The following is a 16,691-nucleotide window of genomic DNA, read 5'->3' on the forward strand; positions in this document are numbered from 1 at the left end:
GTCTGCCGACTTGCGCCTCATTGTGCCACAGAGAGAATTGACACACTCCGATTTTTATACCTCTTGGCTACAACAAACGAAAACCACGCAAAAACGATGGGATTCTTCATTCCAAGGCCAATATTTTCGTATATTTTTGTTTTATTATTTCGACTAATTTAATTAAAGTTTAGTGTTTCCATTTCTGCGAATAGCCAACAGAACTTTTGGATTAATTATCAAGATCATAAAATAGGAGTCGCTTGGATAGCCCAACAAATATTTATTTTCAATCATTTTCACAGTCCTTACATTTATCGTCTGGTTGTCGTTCAGTTTACACTTGGAGTACAACTGAAATATCTTTTTGATGCATTCGGACGTTCTCCATCTGAAATTCGAAAATGTGCTATAATTCTCATGTGGCAGCATCAAGTTTAATATTTAGTCGGTTTGTAGCGTATAATTCCAAATTTATTCGAATCCACAAATTTTTGTATCAAAAATTATGACAGTGAGAACAAAGTGAATAAATAATAGTGTTTCAGATTTTTTATTCAATTTTTCAATTTGGAAACGAACTTTTTAAAGATAATTGTGAACCACTAATAATAATAAAATGGGCCTCGCACCACGCCAGTGGATTATATTATTAACATTTTACACGGTGTACCTAATTTTCGGTAAGAAAATTGAAATGTTTGGAATTGAATGATATTCTCAAGATTAATTCAGTGTTTTGGTCGAGGAATCGAGAATGGTACTCAATTGTCCAATATCCTATACATTTTTTTTCTTGCAAAAGATGAAATTTTTAAAACACGAAATTAAAATCAACTACGTTATTCAAGGTGCGTGCGTTTTTTATCACATCGAACACAAAGCGGAAACAGAACGACGTGCCACAGAGCTACAGGCTCGTATCGATATCAATGGTAGGTGGTTCAATTATATTTTACGTTTAATGTTCAGTCAAGACAAGAAAAGTGTTAATATTTTAACACAATATTGATCAATGTTCATTCAAATATTTTCCTAAAAATTCAATTTGACATTCAATTCAAGTGAATGATAAAGAATACATTTCAATTGCCATTTTTGCAAGAATTTTTAACTGAGTCATCTCTATATGAGTTAATCATCTGAAATATAAAGTGTGAACAAAGTGAAACAAATGCCCAATTATAAATTGAGTGCACACTGTACACTACACAGACAAAGAAAATCGTCGTCCTTTTCAACAGTGGAATTTTTCTGACAATTCTAAAAAGCATGAACAGGAAAAACTCAGGCATTTGATTGAAATTGCGGTCAATATCGTGCTGATGGCTGAAAATAGACAAGTTATTTCTTCCTAGATTAAAAAAATTAAATTTAATTCAATTGGCACAACATGAACGAGATTCATCGTCTAGATTGTTGTGGTATAATTTTTGCCACTATAACGGATGAATTATGAAGGAATTATTACCTCGCACAAAATTGTTGCCATGATATTCCATAAGCCCATTCAATAGTGTCATTGAATCAAGCGCAATTTTCTGTTGAACAAACACAGTGAAATGAAATTGATCAATTTGTGATGATTTTCTTCAAAGACTTTATCGCAGTCACGTGCTCGTGCTCAATTGAACAATTGTGGATGGTGGATGATGTGATCACCTAGAATTTTTTATTTTTAAATTCATTTTGTGGATTATTTTTTTCTTTTTTGAAAAATCGAGATTTAAACCGTTTGCTTAAACCTTTTGTATTTCTATGAAGAAGAAGTGTTTACAAAGCATCACAGTGATCATACCGATAGAATTCAACAAACCTATGCCAATTTTATGGTTCATTAACAGTAATTAACACATCAGCTAAAAGACCCGTAATGGCTTTAAATCGAAACAAATGAGTTCATTATAGTCGCGATTAACATGAAACACATATGCAGTGATCTATTCTTCACTTGTTATCTCACAGTGTATAAGCAAGTGGCTTTATTATTGTTGGCAATGAAAGCTTTTTAGAGCTTTTTAAATTTTAGATATGTTCCATCTGAACGGTTAAATTCATTGAAAAATGGTTGGTAACACATGCTATTGTGTAATGTATATACTACTATCGCGAAAAAAATTTAACACAACGAAACTCTCATACATTAGCATCGCTCGCTAATGCAAATTTGCATCTTCGAATGTCTTGTCTATTCGGCTATTTTCCGTGATTGATGATTGGTTTAGAGTTTGTTGCTTTGCATTAATATGTTTGTTTTGGTTTTCAGAGTTGCTCGTTGCATTCACATCTCCAGACGATATTCAAATACAGAAAGATATACTCAGCCGTCTCTCATCCTATTGTAACAAACCTGTAACAGATCCGCATGAGGACGAGTTCGTTAACCCCTATCAATGGACATTTTATCATTCAGTATTTTTCGCCTTTATCGTATGTTCGACATTGGGTTATGGCAACATCACACCATCGGGTACACTTGGGCGGTATTTTATGATTGCCTACGCTTTGATCGGTATGCCCGTAAATATGATACTGTACACATATCTGGGCGAATATTTTGGATCGAATGTAAGACAACGAATGCATTTAATGCAAGTTTTGCCGATCGCTTACCAGTTTATCATATCTTTTCTAGTTCATAAAAGTCTATAGAAAGTATAAGGCGTTTGAATTTGCGAGACATATGCATGCAAACGAACATTACAGCCCACATCGATGGACCATGGTCACCAAAATTACGCTTTCGCTCGTTTTGCCGGCTTTGGTCATACTCATCTTTCTACCCTCCGTGTTGTTCACTTATTTTGAAGGCTGGGATTATTCGATCTCCGTCTATTATAGTTTTGTGACTCTGTTGGTAAATTACATTTTCTTTAATTATTCAATTAATTTTTTGAATTTGTTAAAGAAAATACAAAGAAAGAAAGAAAAGAGAGGATAGAAAAAAGTGTAGAGAGAAAAAATATAGACAAAATAGTTAAGTACTAGACGAGAATTGAAACCGTTAAGATGCCTGCATCTGAATGATGACGATTTTTGAATGAAATTAAATGTTATGCTTAGTGAATCGAAGAAATTCGCTGACTCGTTTCTGCCTACAGGCGTCATCAATAGTACAGGGGAGGTAGTGTTTTCAAATAGGGGATTTCTTAACCAGGGAAATCATATAAGATTATAAGTCCACATGATAATGCTTAGACTTGTATAGAACGCATTCAGTACCTTGGCTTTTTACTAATGCCCGTTGTAAGTGGTTCGGATTTAATTAAATCCAAAGATTTAATTTTCAACTTTGCGAAAACGGCCAAAAAATGAAAGCTGATTGGGTAGGACGTAAAATTTGGGCGAAAACAAGAAAAATTGGCCTTTTGAGTACACCAGATAAGCCTTATGGGGCCTTGAAATCATGATTTTCCCGAATTTCGTTAAATCCTGAAGATCACGCAAAATCATGTTGCAAATAAGTCAAGAATTGTTGGAAATGACCGAAAAATTCTAAATCAGCAAAAAACCCAACCACTTTGTACGTTTTTTGAGTCCAAATATGCAAAAATATCATTTTTCGTATATTCTCAACATTTAATTTTCAAATGCGGGATTTAAGAATTTTTCACGTTAAACAGTGAGTCAAATAAGGCAAAAGTTGTGGGAAATGGTCCGAAAAATCTAAATCAGTAATAAAAATCAAGCACTTTTGACCATTTTTGGGTTCAAATAGGCAAGAATATCAGTTTACGGAAACCCTCAGTATTTCACTTTCACATAATGGTGAATTTTTTTTGGAAATCTCGTTTTTCGACAGTCTGCCCATTCAAAACTTCTAGCCAGCTTCAAATCAAGCACCGAAAGCCATATCTGTGGCTTGTTTATTGGGATTTCAGGTCAGCACAAGATTTAGATAGGTAAATGAGTTTTTTATGAAACCATGAAAGTAAAATCCCAATAGAAATCCCGTTTGTGATATTCCAAACGTCATGAAACTTTCTGGATCTTATTTTTTTTACTAAAAAACTCAATCCCTGAAATTTTAAAGTCAATCGAAAGCGATTTACGGGTACCTCCCATACAAATTTGGCCAGTTTTGCCAATTTTATGAAGAAAATAAGAAAATTTGTATGGGAGGTACCCGTAAATCGCTTTCGATTGACTTCAAAATTTCAGGGATTGAGTTTTTTAGTAAAAAAAATAAGATCCAGAAAGTTTCATGACGTTTGGAATATCACAAACGGGATTTCTATTGGGATTTTACTTTCATGGTTTCATAAAAAACTCATTTACCTATCTAAATCTTGTGCTGACCTGAAATCCCAATAAACAAGCCACAGATATGGCTTTCGGTGCTTGATTTGAAGCTGGCTAGAAGTTTTGAATGGGCAGACTGTCGAAAAACGAGATTTCCAAAAAAAATTCACCATTATGTGAAAGTGAAATACTGAGGGTTTCCGTAAACTGATATTCTTGCCTATTTGAACCCAAAAATGGTCAAAAGTGCTTGATTTTTATTACTGATTTAGATTTTTCGGACCATTTCCCACAACTTTTGCCTTATTTGACTCACTGTTTAACGTGAAAAATTCTTAAATCCCGCATTTGAAAATTAAATGTTGAGAATATACGAAAAATGATATTTTTGCATATTTGGACTCAAAAAACGTACAAATTTTACGTCCTACCCAATCAGCTTTCATTTTTTGGCCGTTTTCGCAAAGTTGAAAATTAAATCTTTGGATTTAATTAAATCCGAACCACTTACAACAGGCATAAATAAGACTCTTTCTTTAATATTTTTACTTTATTTCTTTCATGACCATAGTTTTGGTAGTGTTGAACGACTAATATTAAGTTTTATTTTATTATATATGTTTACTGACACACTTTGGGGGACTTTTTTGACGTAAAAAATCGTTCGCAGACAATCGGCTTTGGCGACTTCGTACCCACTTTTCAACCACATCAAGTATAAGTGCTCGAATTTGCAGAAATTAAATCAAATTAATCATTGTATTTTTCCATTTAAACAGGAGCGCACGTTTGGTATTTATTTTGTGTTTTATCAGATTTTCGTATTGGTTTGGTTTGTATTCGGACTCTGCTACATTCTCATGCTAATTGGATTTATCGCACGTGGAATGCAAAGCAAAAAGATCAGCCGCTTCGAAAAACAGCTCGCTGAGAACATCAAATTAACACATAATCGAATATGGAGCGGAGTTTCCAAAGATGTGGGCTATCTGAGAAGAATCCTCAATGAAGTATATATTATGCGAGTCAGGGTTTGTTCCATTCACTTTCACATTCAAGATACCTTTTTATGATACTATACAATTGATTCATCTATACGAAAATGTTACCTCATCAACTTATAAACTTTTCTTTTATTCATTTTCTTTTTTTCTTTTCTTTGTTAGCCCGTGTTCACAGAGGCAAGCGAGGTGCAGCTGAATTATAGACAAAATCGTTCACAATCCTGTCCAAACCTCACATTATTCGGCTGTAGTAGTCCTGTTCCCCGCCGAAAGAGAGCCCTCTCTGAGAATTTCTTCAGTGATGATAAGTACGCTGCAGATGAACTAGACCAATGGCCGCTGCAACTCCAAAGCCGACACTCTGAAACCAATCTAATGCGTATTGATAGAGATAAGACTTTCAATCAAAATAATATCCTGGACAATACCGGTGAGATACTGGCTCAAGTGGTTTTCGCTTTAAACGATTTCAATTCAAATAAAGAGGAACCAACTGCTACACTACCATCATCTGCTGGAGGAATTGATCTCTTCTCTGACGAAAGTATTCTCGAAGATGAATGGTCGATTATCACAACACCAAGTCATCAGTCGAACCAGAAAATGCCGAAGAAATTCCGATCGCGGGCCAGGTCATTGCATCCACAGATTTCGAAAATTTCAAACGAAGAATCAGATACTCCACAATTTACGTGGTCTGGCAACAACAATGACATTCAAGATTACATAAATGCTCAAGTGAAAAATAAGAAAGAAGCACCGAAAAAGATCCTCAAAAAAGATACCAACGGTATTCTCATAAATATTGACAAACCGAGAAATGTTGACGCAAACGTGGATCGCCGCAAATCCGTTTTCAATGCATTTAATAATATTTTCAAGCGAAGAAACACAATGCACCCATCGAATGTTGAAGCGCCAATCGAACAAATTGAGCAGCCATCAACGCCTTCGGTTAAGATTTCCCCGGCCTTGGGAAGGAGAGCTTCAGTTAAAATGGATACTGTAAATAGGCCCCAGTTAAATGGGGAGTCAAAGAGGCGCCCAAGCATTCTATCGAATCAATCAGCGTGCTCTGAACACGTGCTTGAAACTACAACAATAGCCGATTTGATACGAGCCATTGAAAGTGCACACACCAGAAATATGTTGGGTCAAAAAACACACGACAGTCGTGTAAATCGTCGCATGTCCATGGTTCCACAATTAACAAGACGCGGTTCGGTTTCATTTTCCTCTCCACTCGAAATACCACCGGTCGGTTCGAATTATTTAAAACCGCGCCGACCGTCGCTAGTCGCCATGCCTCGGAATCGAATTTTGACAACGATGCGACAAAATTCAAGTCCAAATCGTTTTAATGTGACTCCCGTTGTCGATTCTCCTTCCAGCGCTGTAAGTCTCAGTCCCGTAATACAACGTCGCTTGCGGCGATTCAGTGCTGTACCTTCAACTACAATTATGCCACTGCGTAGACCAAGCTCTTCTCTACATGCAACACCATTAGCACTGAGACGAACTCAATTCAAACAAACAATAAGTCCATTAGCAAAGGTAATGCCTCCAACTCCAGAAACACCAACGCTAGCAACAAAAAAACTCTAAATAAAATCATACCTTCAACACATCTTCAGACTCTATAAATATATTTCCCGGTTTTGATTTAATACGTAATAGCAACAGAAAGGAACAAAAATAGTAAATCTTCAAATTTTAAATTGACTTTTATTTTTAACATTTTCTCCGAATCACACTAAATTTTTTTGATAATGAATCGGGCAAATCAAATTGCCTAATGAATTTCCTAAAAATTATAAATAAGATAAATTATGTATGTAAATAATAAAGAACAAAAAAGAGATTTTGTGTTTGTTTTTAGCTTAGCTCATCCTTAAACATTAGCAATGTGCCTAAATAATAACTCCAATCCTAAATTCATGACAACAATGATGATTCTAATAAATGATTTTCATTAAACACCTTAAAAAACGATTACTCCACACAGGGAAGAAAGTCGCGTTTCTTGGTGTTAGTTATTCTTTTTCTTGAATCTGACCCAAAGTTTTTTTGCTATTATGAAGAAAAAAAATTTCGTCGAAAAAAACTTTGGTTGTATTGGTGTGAATTTGACAAGTGATAGATTCTTTTTTGGAATTTTTTTTGTCAAATTTGCACCAACACAATAAAAAATTTCAGCAAAAAAAAATGTTTCATATTATAGAAAAAGAATCACTAACACCAAGAAACGCTACTTTTTTTCTCTATGTGTAGATTGTCTCAATCAGCAAATTGTGGTATGAGTTTGGCGCATTGTTCAAACAAATGTGTAAGAATCTTTATTTTGTTTCTAATACTTCTTCTTCTACTTCTTCTTTTCATCTTTGCTTCAGAGTTATCCCATTCAATGTGTGAATTTAATTTTTTAACTATACTATTGAAATGAGATGAATGAATGTGTTTCGTAAGTTAAACAATAAATCAGTCTTATGTCCAATTAGATGTTAAATGATTACAAAATGTAACATTTTGTTTTCTTTCTTCCTTTTTTTAGCTAATGAAATTTTTTTTTAATTGATTTATGAGGTTGCAATTTGGAATGAATTGCAATGCATTGGCCTGCAAGATTCTCATCAAACGTTTTAAGAAGTACACGCAGTGTTTAACCAACTGTTTAGTCCGACGGCCTAAAAATCGCACCTAAATCTATTAGTTGTTCTGTGTTACACACACACACACACACACACACACACACAAACACATACATACACTTGAGGCTGCCGTGCGAGAATTATTAAGCTAACTAGTTTAGTTTATATTTCATTTGTCTTGGTCACGATTGTCCTCAGTTCGTTCGTGGCTGGAATGCTGCATCGTTTGGTCAATTTTCATAGCATCAATTTCCTGCGGAAGATCCACATTCTTCTCTTGTGTTTGCATGCTCGATGTTATGTCGAAGTGTTTTTGACCGGGGCAATTGACTGAATTTGATTTCGATAACTCTTGTATATCGTATTCGTCACCATCGTTGGCCTCATATTCATTTGTTCGACTTTCGGATTGCTCTGATTTCGCTTCACTCGCCAGTATCTCTTCGAATATTTGAATGAGATTGTTTATACCAATTAAGTATCCGTCTTCGTGATTGCCCACGATCCATTCGTTTGTGTGTGTGATATTGGCGCCCGATGGCAACGAAACCGTTTTCGCAAAATCAATCAACCAAATACTGGCTTGATGTCGATCGTGTACAAACAGCAATGAACTGCCGATCACTTCGTGCGTTTGGAAAAAGTCCGATCGCTGCAATGTTGCTCGAATCGCCTTGAGACGTTGTATATACTTTGGCTGCAATGAAAATTACAAAACAAACATTAACAACGAATAATAATTGTGGCAGCGATTTAAATGCAATGCATCTCAATTGTCTTTAATCACAAGCTGTAATCATAACTCGGTTTTATCAATTCATTTGGATTGATTGCATTCTTATTTAATTTAATCGGTTTTTCTCACTCACTTCGACAAGAGATGAGATAAGCGCGTTTGAATAGAACTTTCTTAGCTTAAAATAGAATTAGAAAATTGTTGATTTATACTTACTATAGCATTCGAGAAACCATAAGTGAAATCTTTGAATGCGGCTTTGATCTGATCACGCGATTTGGTTGTTTTGAAATCTTTCGAGCTCGTTCCATCGCCCTTTTTAATACCCTGTCAATGAAATCGAAATCATAAACGACTCATTCTAAATGCGGATGTTTTTCCTGCAATCAACTGGCTTACCTCAATTCGAAAGCCCAATGTGGCAGTGCTGGATATTGTTTCACGCCATACCATGTATCTTGGTTTGGTAACGCCCTTGGCACGATGCTCCTCTTCATTGGGTGCATCTTTGTCAATTTGTATCATTTTTTCATACATATCTTTGCGCAGCTTTGGTTTCTCTTTTGCTTTCGAGAGTTCTTCTTCCAAATAAGTTCGAACGCCAATTTTGCAATCCATTACGCACGGCTGATCGAAATCACTCAATAAATCTTGTAGCTGCAAATATACTGTAGATGCAAACAAATTAGCAATTGCTGGCAATCAATACAAATTTCGCGTAAAATGCTTACGTTCACCATCATCACTAGTGACTTGACCCTTGTATTCCGGCACATAAGGTCGCAAAACATCTTTCATCAAAAACTGCAATGACCAAAAAAAAAAAAATCAACATCCGTCGACAAAATCCAAATATATACATTCTCAATGTGGCTTCTCTTACATGAAAGCAGAGCTCCTCTTTGGGGCACAGTTTTTTCAAGACGGTGCCTTGATCGGGACCAGCTTTGAAATTGCCTTGATGACCGGCCAATTGCACCCATGGATAACGTTGTTTTTTGTATGTCTGGAAGAATGGTGTCCATTGCACGATATTTCGTAATTTTCGCCATCCAGACGGCTGTTTAAAACGAAAATAGGTAGAAAAAAAATCCTGATTAGTACCTCTGCAAGTTTTTTTGCTCTCCCTCCTTCATTAATGTCGCAATAAAAAAAAATCTTAAAATAAATAATGATCGAATGGACTTTAATAGCGATTTCACGTTGACGGTATTTTGGTATATTGGCGTGCGAATAAAAGTTTATTTTTAAGCGAATTGCATGCGTCATAACATTCATTTTGTTGTTATTGACACTTCGATGATGACGCAAACCACCAAACTGTAAATGGGATTTTGAACAAAAGACTTTCAAGAAATCTTCCTTTCTCTCTCACACACACACACACACACACACACACACAACACACAGTCGAATTTCAGTTACCTTCATGGCATTTGATTGTTTCATTATAAATCGAGCGATCGCATAGAATCTCATGAGAAATTCACGTGAATGGTTCAAGTTGAGCCCAATTGATTATTCATGAAAAAGACGATCTATTTGTGCCAAAAACATTTGAAGCCGTTTCTTTTGGCTTCCAATTCAAAACACCAATTAAAAAATGTCTGCTTGTTAATTTAATTAAATGTTTCGTTAGTACCGCGTGGTTTTTTTTTTCATGACATTTCTCTTTCTGTCGAAAGTCACATTACACATTTTGTCATGGTTGTGTACGTCATTTCACGACCAAAGTGTAAATAATTCATAAACTTACGCAAATGAATGTTCCCATTTGATTATTATGAATCAAATCAAATATTTCAAAATATGAAAACTAAATTATTATTATTATATTATGCAAACTAAGTCTTAAACTTTGGCCGGTTTGTTCCTTATATTTTGTAAGTGGCATGAATATCCTCCGGTGGCCGATTGTCGTTGTCGTCAAGCGGTTCAAAAATTCTAAGTGAAAATTTATCGTTTACAACAGATTCAATGACATAAAAATTCACAGAAAAAAAACGACCTCGTCTGCACTTGATTATCGCAGAGGCGATAATGCTTGTAAAAGCCGACAATGACGAAACAATGAATTATGTGTGATTTCAGCTTAACAAAGTAGGAAAAAACTAATGCGTCACACACATGTTGCTCATGAACTCCATGACAGCAAGAAAAATCGTTTATCACAATCGTATCGGATGTGTCGTCATTGTTATGACGTTCGACATTGTAATCGATGCCAAAGATCGAGCTGGCTCAAACGAAATAATCCGTAGGCAAATTTATTCGTGTTGTGCATCTATTCTGAATCATGTTTTGAACTATTAATTACACTTTCCGATCACGAAATATGAATGCAAACAAGTGAACAATGAAGAAAAAAAAAACAATATTCAAATTTGAATCGACAAGAAAAACACGCTAAATCTTCAACCATTCGTGAGTTCTCTTTTCAGGCGTTGAAGACGCAATAGTTAATTTGTGGGTTTGGCTTATTATTGAGAGAAAAACAGAACACAATTTCGGTATTATGATTCACTTTTTTTGTGATTGACAATAATAGAGCTGAATTGTTCGCCAGCGATTCAAACTCAATTATACACTTATTATTATTCATCGCAAATCATTCGACTATTTTATTCGTTATATTCGTAGTTGAAACGAGCACTTGGCAAAGCATCGCGAACAGATGAATGATGGTTTGAAAGGGTCCCACTTTTCATCTCAATTTACATGCGATACGCTTGCGTGATAGATGTTCACTTGATAATGTTATCGATATGGCATTCATTTACTTATGAGAAAATAAAAAAAAAAAACAAAAAAAACGAACATTTATTGTGTTTGCAATTCATAAAAGTACAATTTCCAAATTAGCCACTCGTTCAACAAGCAGAAAGAGAAACGAATAAAGTTGAAACGTGAAAATTTCCGTGCAAATCATATATTTTATTTACTCAATCTTGTCGCATTTTTATCTGTACATTGTAAAAGAATGACAGATACAAATTTATTGCATGTTTCATTCTTATCGTCATCATCAATGGCTGACTGACTGTGGCGGCTGCTGCTGCTGCTAAAATATGCGTATGACGGTCGTTACCGACCTACCTACATTTTTACTCCAAACTATACACAATATCGCTTAATAAGACATTAAATTTCGCAAAAAAAATGTTGAGATTGTTGATTGTGTAGTACGCCGAACAGTAATCTACTTGCTTTATTTTCCTCTCATTGCAAATACGTGTACCAAACGCGCCAAGAAAATCCGCACAAATAGCACTCATAATACTATGACAAATAATCAAGTTGCGGGGGAAAAATACAATCGAAACACATTGGCATAGCAGTTTTTTTTTCTTTTCATAGTGCGAGTGCGCACGACACCAATAATTTTCACATGCGCCAAAACAAAGTTGCTGATCTCAAAAGTCATTGCGCTTGCAATGTAGCAAAATTTAGCACAGAAATGCGATTAGAGAGGCACACAATGGCAGCACAATTGCTGCTCACAGGTCAACAACACCTTACCACCACCAGTCGATTGGTGTGCAAAACAGAAAGGAAGAATATCATTAGTTCTGCATGAAAGCAAGTGGCAAAGTCATATTTCGTTGTCGACAAAGGAAATTTTGAGCAAGAAAAGCTACACTTCAAATTGGTACGTTCCTCTCTTTAGTCAAAGACAGCAAAGAAGCTCGGTTCCGCACGTGCACACAATAATCACAAATTCAAAAATGAGCTAACGACAAGAATTTGTACTTTTTCATATCCACATTTTGTATTCCAGCAAATATTTGACTGTTTTTTTACCTCTGCGTAATTTTTTTTTTTTGGCTCTGTTGATTTTATATTATCGAAATGATAGGCAGAGAAATGAAAATTCCCCCCTAAATTTATGGGCTTTCATAAATTGTTTTGTTTTTCGGTTCGTATATGTATCGAATTTTGGGTTTAGAATTTTTGGGAGTGGCTTTACTTAATTTCTAATCTGTTCCAAATTGGTTGTTTGTGGTATTAACATTCGACATTGAAAACGTACATGAGCATTTGAAACAAGCACATGGAGAGAGCGCTACGAATTTCTCATAAATATATTCATTTCTATCTTATTTCCCATCCGATGCAAGTGAATCAATCGTACATGATGACGTGGTTGCCATTAATCCATTAATTACGTGTGTGCGTGTATTGGTTATCAGTTGAAATATACAGCAAACTAGTAGCAATGAACTGACGAAACAACACGTAAATATTATAAGCACAACCTTTAAGCAAACCGAAATGAACCGGTAAGCCGCATGCAAATTTTGCGAAATGTTAACTATTTGAACCAGTTGTGTTTGGAAAAGTTTGTTATGTTCACAATCAAGTCCATTGATTACGACAATAGCGTTTGGAATTTACAAATGCGAACAATTACAAGAAAAACGAGAAAAGCAAAACCTCGATAAACGAATGTCATCCGTGGGAATTCCGTAATTGTATTGAAAGAAATAGAGAAAAAAACCGAAATTTCTTTTTATCATAAAATATTCTAGTGTACACGCCGTATTTGGTCGGACATGCAATCGTCAAATGTGCAATTATCGTTTAAACCATTTTCCGTGTGAAAGTTCTGTCGTATTTAAGCGCAAATATCATTGCGATTAAATGCATGTGATGCACATTTCAATGAAATATTCGTTTTATTTATAAATCAGTCATTAGCCGGACGGATTACACGCACTTTCTTATCGTTGCTTTTAGAAAAAGTGACAACAGGTCACAGTAGTCATCACATAAATTTTTTATCATATTTCTTTAGCGTCAGTCGTCAGCTCTATTTAAGAATGGCGAACATAGATGAACAAAAAATAGCTACGATGAAAATTTGCCAAATCGATTTTTATTGTGAAATTAATCGCCTTACCAGGGAAATTTATTACATTCATTTGATAAGAATAAATCAACATGATGCTGTCATATATCAAAAAAATGACAGAGAAAAACAAGGCATCAACTAGATTTGAAAACGTAAAAGCAGCCGACCTGTGAATGTTCAATATGGGAAAAAAATATTCGGATTTACGTCATAAAAGCTGAACAGTGGTGTCAGCAGATATGTGCGAGTGATTTAGGATTATTATTTGCATCAAGAATACCCTAGAATTTGGAATTTTTGTCTTGGACACTCTGTTGATTTCCTATTTTCGTAAATAAGTTATGACCCAAATAAACAGTCGGCAAGATGATTAATTTTCCATCAAATAATTGACAAAGCCATTACAAAGTCAAAAGCTCAATCAGCGATAGAAGAGAAGAGAATGGAGCGTGAACGTTGGCTGCAGACTCAACAATATGAATATATGTAAAATTCCAGACGAACCCAACGCCTGCGCGATCATAAACAGACACATTGTGCTCATGACACATTTCGATCGAGCCATTCTAATCGTATGTTGCATTAACATTTTGGTGTAGTACGAGTTAAACGCGAGAATCCCTGCCTCATTAAAAACTATCACATGTCTGAATCGAATTGGGTTACACAATTACACTACTTTGAATAAATCAGAGCCGGTAATTCAAGAAGTGAAAAACCGCATTTTTCTCCCATTCTCCTCTTTATAATGGCTCATTGAATCAAAAGCGACAAACTACTGCACCGGTTCAGACGAGAGTTCAGCATTTAATTAGTATTTGAAGCCATAATAAGGCTTGTGTTTGCCAGCCAATAATAAATAAATTAAACATACATACAACTATTTCGCGCCAAAAGAAATAATTAATTTAGTTAAGTATCGTGCTTGGTAATACATGTCCCAACACAAAAGGAATGGGGAAAAAAAAACTTGAATTTTAGACCGTGCTGTTGCTGGCAAGTAAATAATAATCAAACACGAGTACAAACATTAATTCTCTCTCAGATGAACGAGGCACGTTTGTTGCGGTTGTAACAGTCAACTCTAAGAGACAGACTTGATCGTTTTCAATTCTGCGCAGAATCGGTTTATATGCGTAATGCCAGTTAATTTGCTCGGGCATAAGTATGATCGTCGTGTGTTAATGACGCAATCGTTGAAGAGAGAGAGAAAAAAAAAATTGAACGACGATAGAAGGAATATCGTGTATGGTTTGCATGAAATGTGGAAAATTAACAACACGTTTTAGATATAATGGGTAACCCACTCTTTTCCATTCGAAATCATCATTCGTTCGATATGTCGATGTAAGATTGTTCGCTTTCTCATGTATAAAGGAAAAATTAAACAAGAAAATTGCAAGTAGAAATGATAAAAACCTTTGGTGTTTGAGTTTCTTGAACATCTGAATCCCATTCGGAGCTAAGATCATCGCTGCTTGCATCACCATAGTCACGCGGCATTGGTACTTCCAATAAATCCATTTGATATTGCGCGTACCCAGGACTCAATCCAACCGAAATGTGTCTCACTAATGGCATTTTGTTCCGATGGTGAACGGACGGTGAAGGAGATCGGCGAATTTGCAACTGTTTGCGTAAGTTGCTACTGCCGGCAGTTGACGTCACATTGGATCCACTTGATGCGTTCGCCCGTTTCGAAGCGCAATTGTGATGAAAGGTGTTTGTGTTGCAGTCGTCACAAAGCGAATGGCTATCGGAAAATGCTTTACTCATTTTGTACGGTGAATTCGACATTGAACGTTTTCGCTGACGCATTGGTTTTGTCGATGCTACCGCATCCTCTTCATTACTCGAAATGCTACCATCTTGCTGTTCAAAAGTTGTGTTCACAAATTTGATGACACATCTTTGGTCATCGGATTCATTTATATCTGCATCATTGCCATGATCCATGGCAGCGTATTGTTGCTCTTGTGCGCTCATTTTATCGAAATCTTTGAAAATTCGTACGATTGGCAACTGTATGGTACATATAGACATTCTCCGAAACTTTTATATCCGTAAATCTCAGTACGCGATTATCTCTTCAATTCTTCTTTTTTTCCTCCAGAAAAGCTGTAATCAGCTAACGTAGGTCCTGTTTATTTTTTTTTTTTTTGAAACCAATGCAAAAATTAGTTGATTCACAAAGTTAAGCGGGTCGATTAATGATAATGAGTTTTACGACGACGTTTATTTATCACGACCACCACCACCAGTCACTCAACAAGTTCATTTGGGACTTGTGACTACTTTGTCATTTTGGCATATAATAGCGATTGGAAATATCAGCCGGGGCATTCATGATCGACATTTTAAAATATGGGTCGTTTCGAACACGAAGCAGCGCGTGAGTTATAATAATAGCAGAAGAAAAAATTTCACTTCAATACAAAATATAATCAGCTAGAATTAGTAATCGGTAACGTTCATTGGAAATTTTTATTCATACTGACTCGTCGCTACTCTTACTTTCCATGAGCGTTGCAGTGTTCGTTTCACTCTGTCAATAAACATTACAAATGTAATGAAGCGAGCGCGAGTAGAGTTGAACTCATCTGAAATGTTTTTGTAATTTTTTTTCTCGTGTGATACGATTTATGCCATTTATGGAATCGGTGAATGTTTCCGATTAACGGTGATGGCCTCGCCAATTTCCGTATAAAGTCTTTGCTTTTTTTAAATCATATTCTGGGTCAATGTTCGCACATTTGATGTGAGTTCAATGAGAGCGCTCGCGCGCGTCTTTTGTAAAATACACTTTATTCACGAAGACAATTTGTCGAAACAAAAAAAAAATAGTAAACAATTCGGACTGACTTGTTACAGACCCCACACAGACAGTGAGCATTTTTTTTCTAGATTGTTTTTGTCTCTTTTCCATGCGCATTCAGTCACACACACACGGTTTTACGATGTGTAAAAAAAGCGATAACATTTTGGAACAACGACATCTCGATTGATTTTTACTGCTTCGCATATATCGAATACATTATTAACAGTTAAGTTTCCATTTAAAGTGATTTTTCTGGTGTATCGAGCCGATTAAATGTCCAAATGGCTAACAAATATAGAGAATAGCATCACATTTGGAAAGTTATATGTTTCAATCAATTGATTCAGTTTGCAGTTGCGTTTACACGCTTACATCGATGTTGACTCAATGTTTTTGCGCTGATTATTCTGTG

At 35.6% G+C, this 16,691-nt stretch overlaps 2 protein-coding genes across 6 annotated transcripts in view; one reads left to right on the forward strand and one right to left on the reverse strand.

Annotated features, from left to right (window-relative positions):
* On the forward strand, positions 1–7,082 carry LOC129565072 (open rectifier potassium channel protein 1-like). Its single transcript, XM_055439435.1, has 7 exons — positions 1–662; positions 831–914; positions 2,246–2,547; positions 2,615–2,836; positions 4,892–4,936; positions 5,001–5,252; positions 5,388–7,082. The coding sequence occupies exons 1-7, from the start codon at positions 599–601 to the stop codon at positions 6,828–6,830; spliced, it is 2,412 nt and encodes an 803-aa protein (XP_055295410.1). The 5' UTR covers positions 1–598; the 3' UTR covers positions 6,831–7,082.
* Positions 6,931–16,691, reverse strand: part of LOC129565081 (inositol-trisphosphate 3-kinase B-like) — a 25,131-nt gene continuing 15,370 nt past the window's right edge. For 2 of the 5 annotated variants that reach the window (XM_055439449.1, XM_055439457.1), the window contains 6 exons: positions 14,881–15,601; positions 9,493–9,669; positions 9,341–9,413; positions 9,009–9,277; positions 8,826–8,936; positions 6,931–8,570 (listed from right to left, as the gene is read on the reverse strand). In XM_055439449.1, coding sequence (XP_055295424.1) covers positions 8,043–8,570; positions 8,826–8,936; positions 9,009–9,277; positions 9,341–9,413; positions 9,493–9,669; positions 14,881–15,504 — 1,782 coding nt within the window. In that variant the 5' untranslated portion in view covers positions 15,505–15,601 and the 3' untranslated portion in view covers positions 6,931–8,042. Of the gene's footprint in view, positions 8,571–8,825; positions 8,937–9,008; positions 9,278–9,340; positions 9,414–9,492; positions 9,670–10,034; positions 11,316–14,880; positions 15,602–16,691 lie in introns of those variants that run through there. The other 3 variants (XM_055439468.1, XM_055439479.1, XM_055439487.1) reach the window with 2 other exon arrangements.

Source organism: Sitodiplosis mosellana, unplaced genomic scaffold, assembly GCF_009176505.1.
Source record: "Sitodiplosis mosellana isolate CC-2019 unplaced genomic scaffold, AAFC_SMos_1.0 Smas_scaffold_1, whole genome shotgun sequence".
NCBI lineage: Eukaryota > Metazoa > Arthropoda > Insecta > Diptera > Cecidomyiidae > Sitodiplosis > Sitodiplosis mosellana.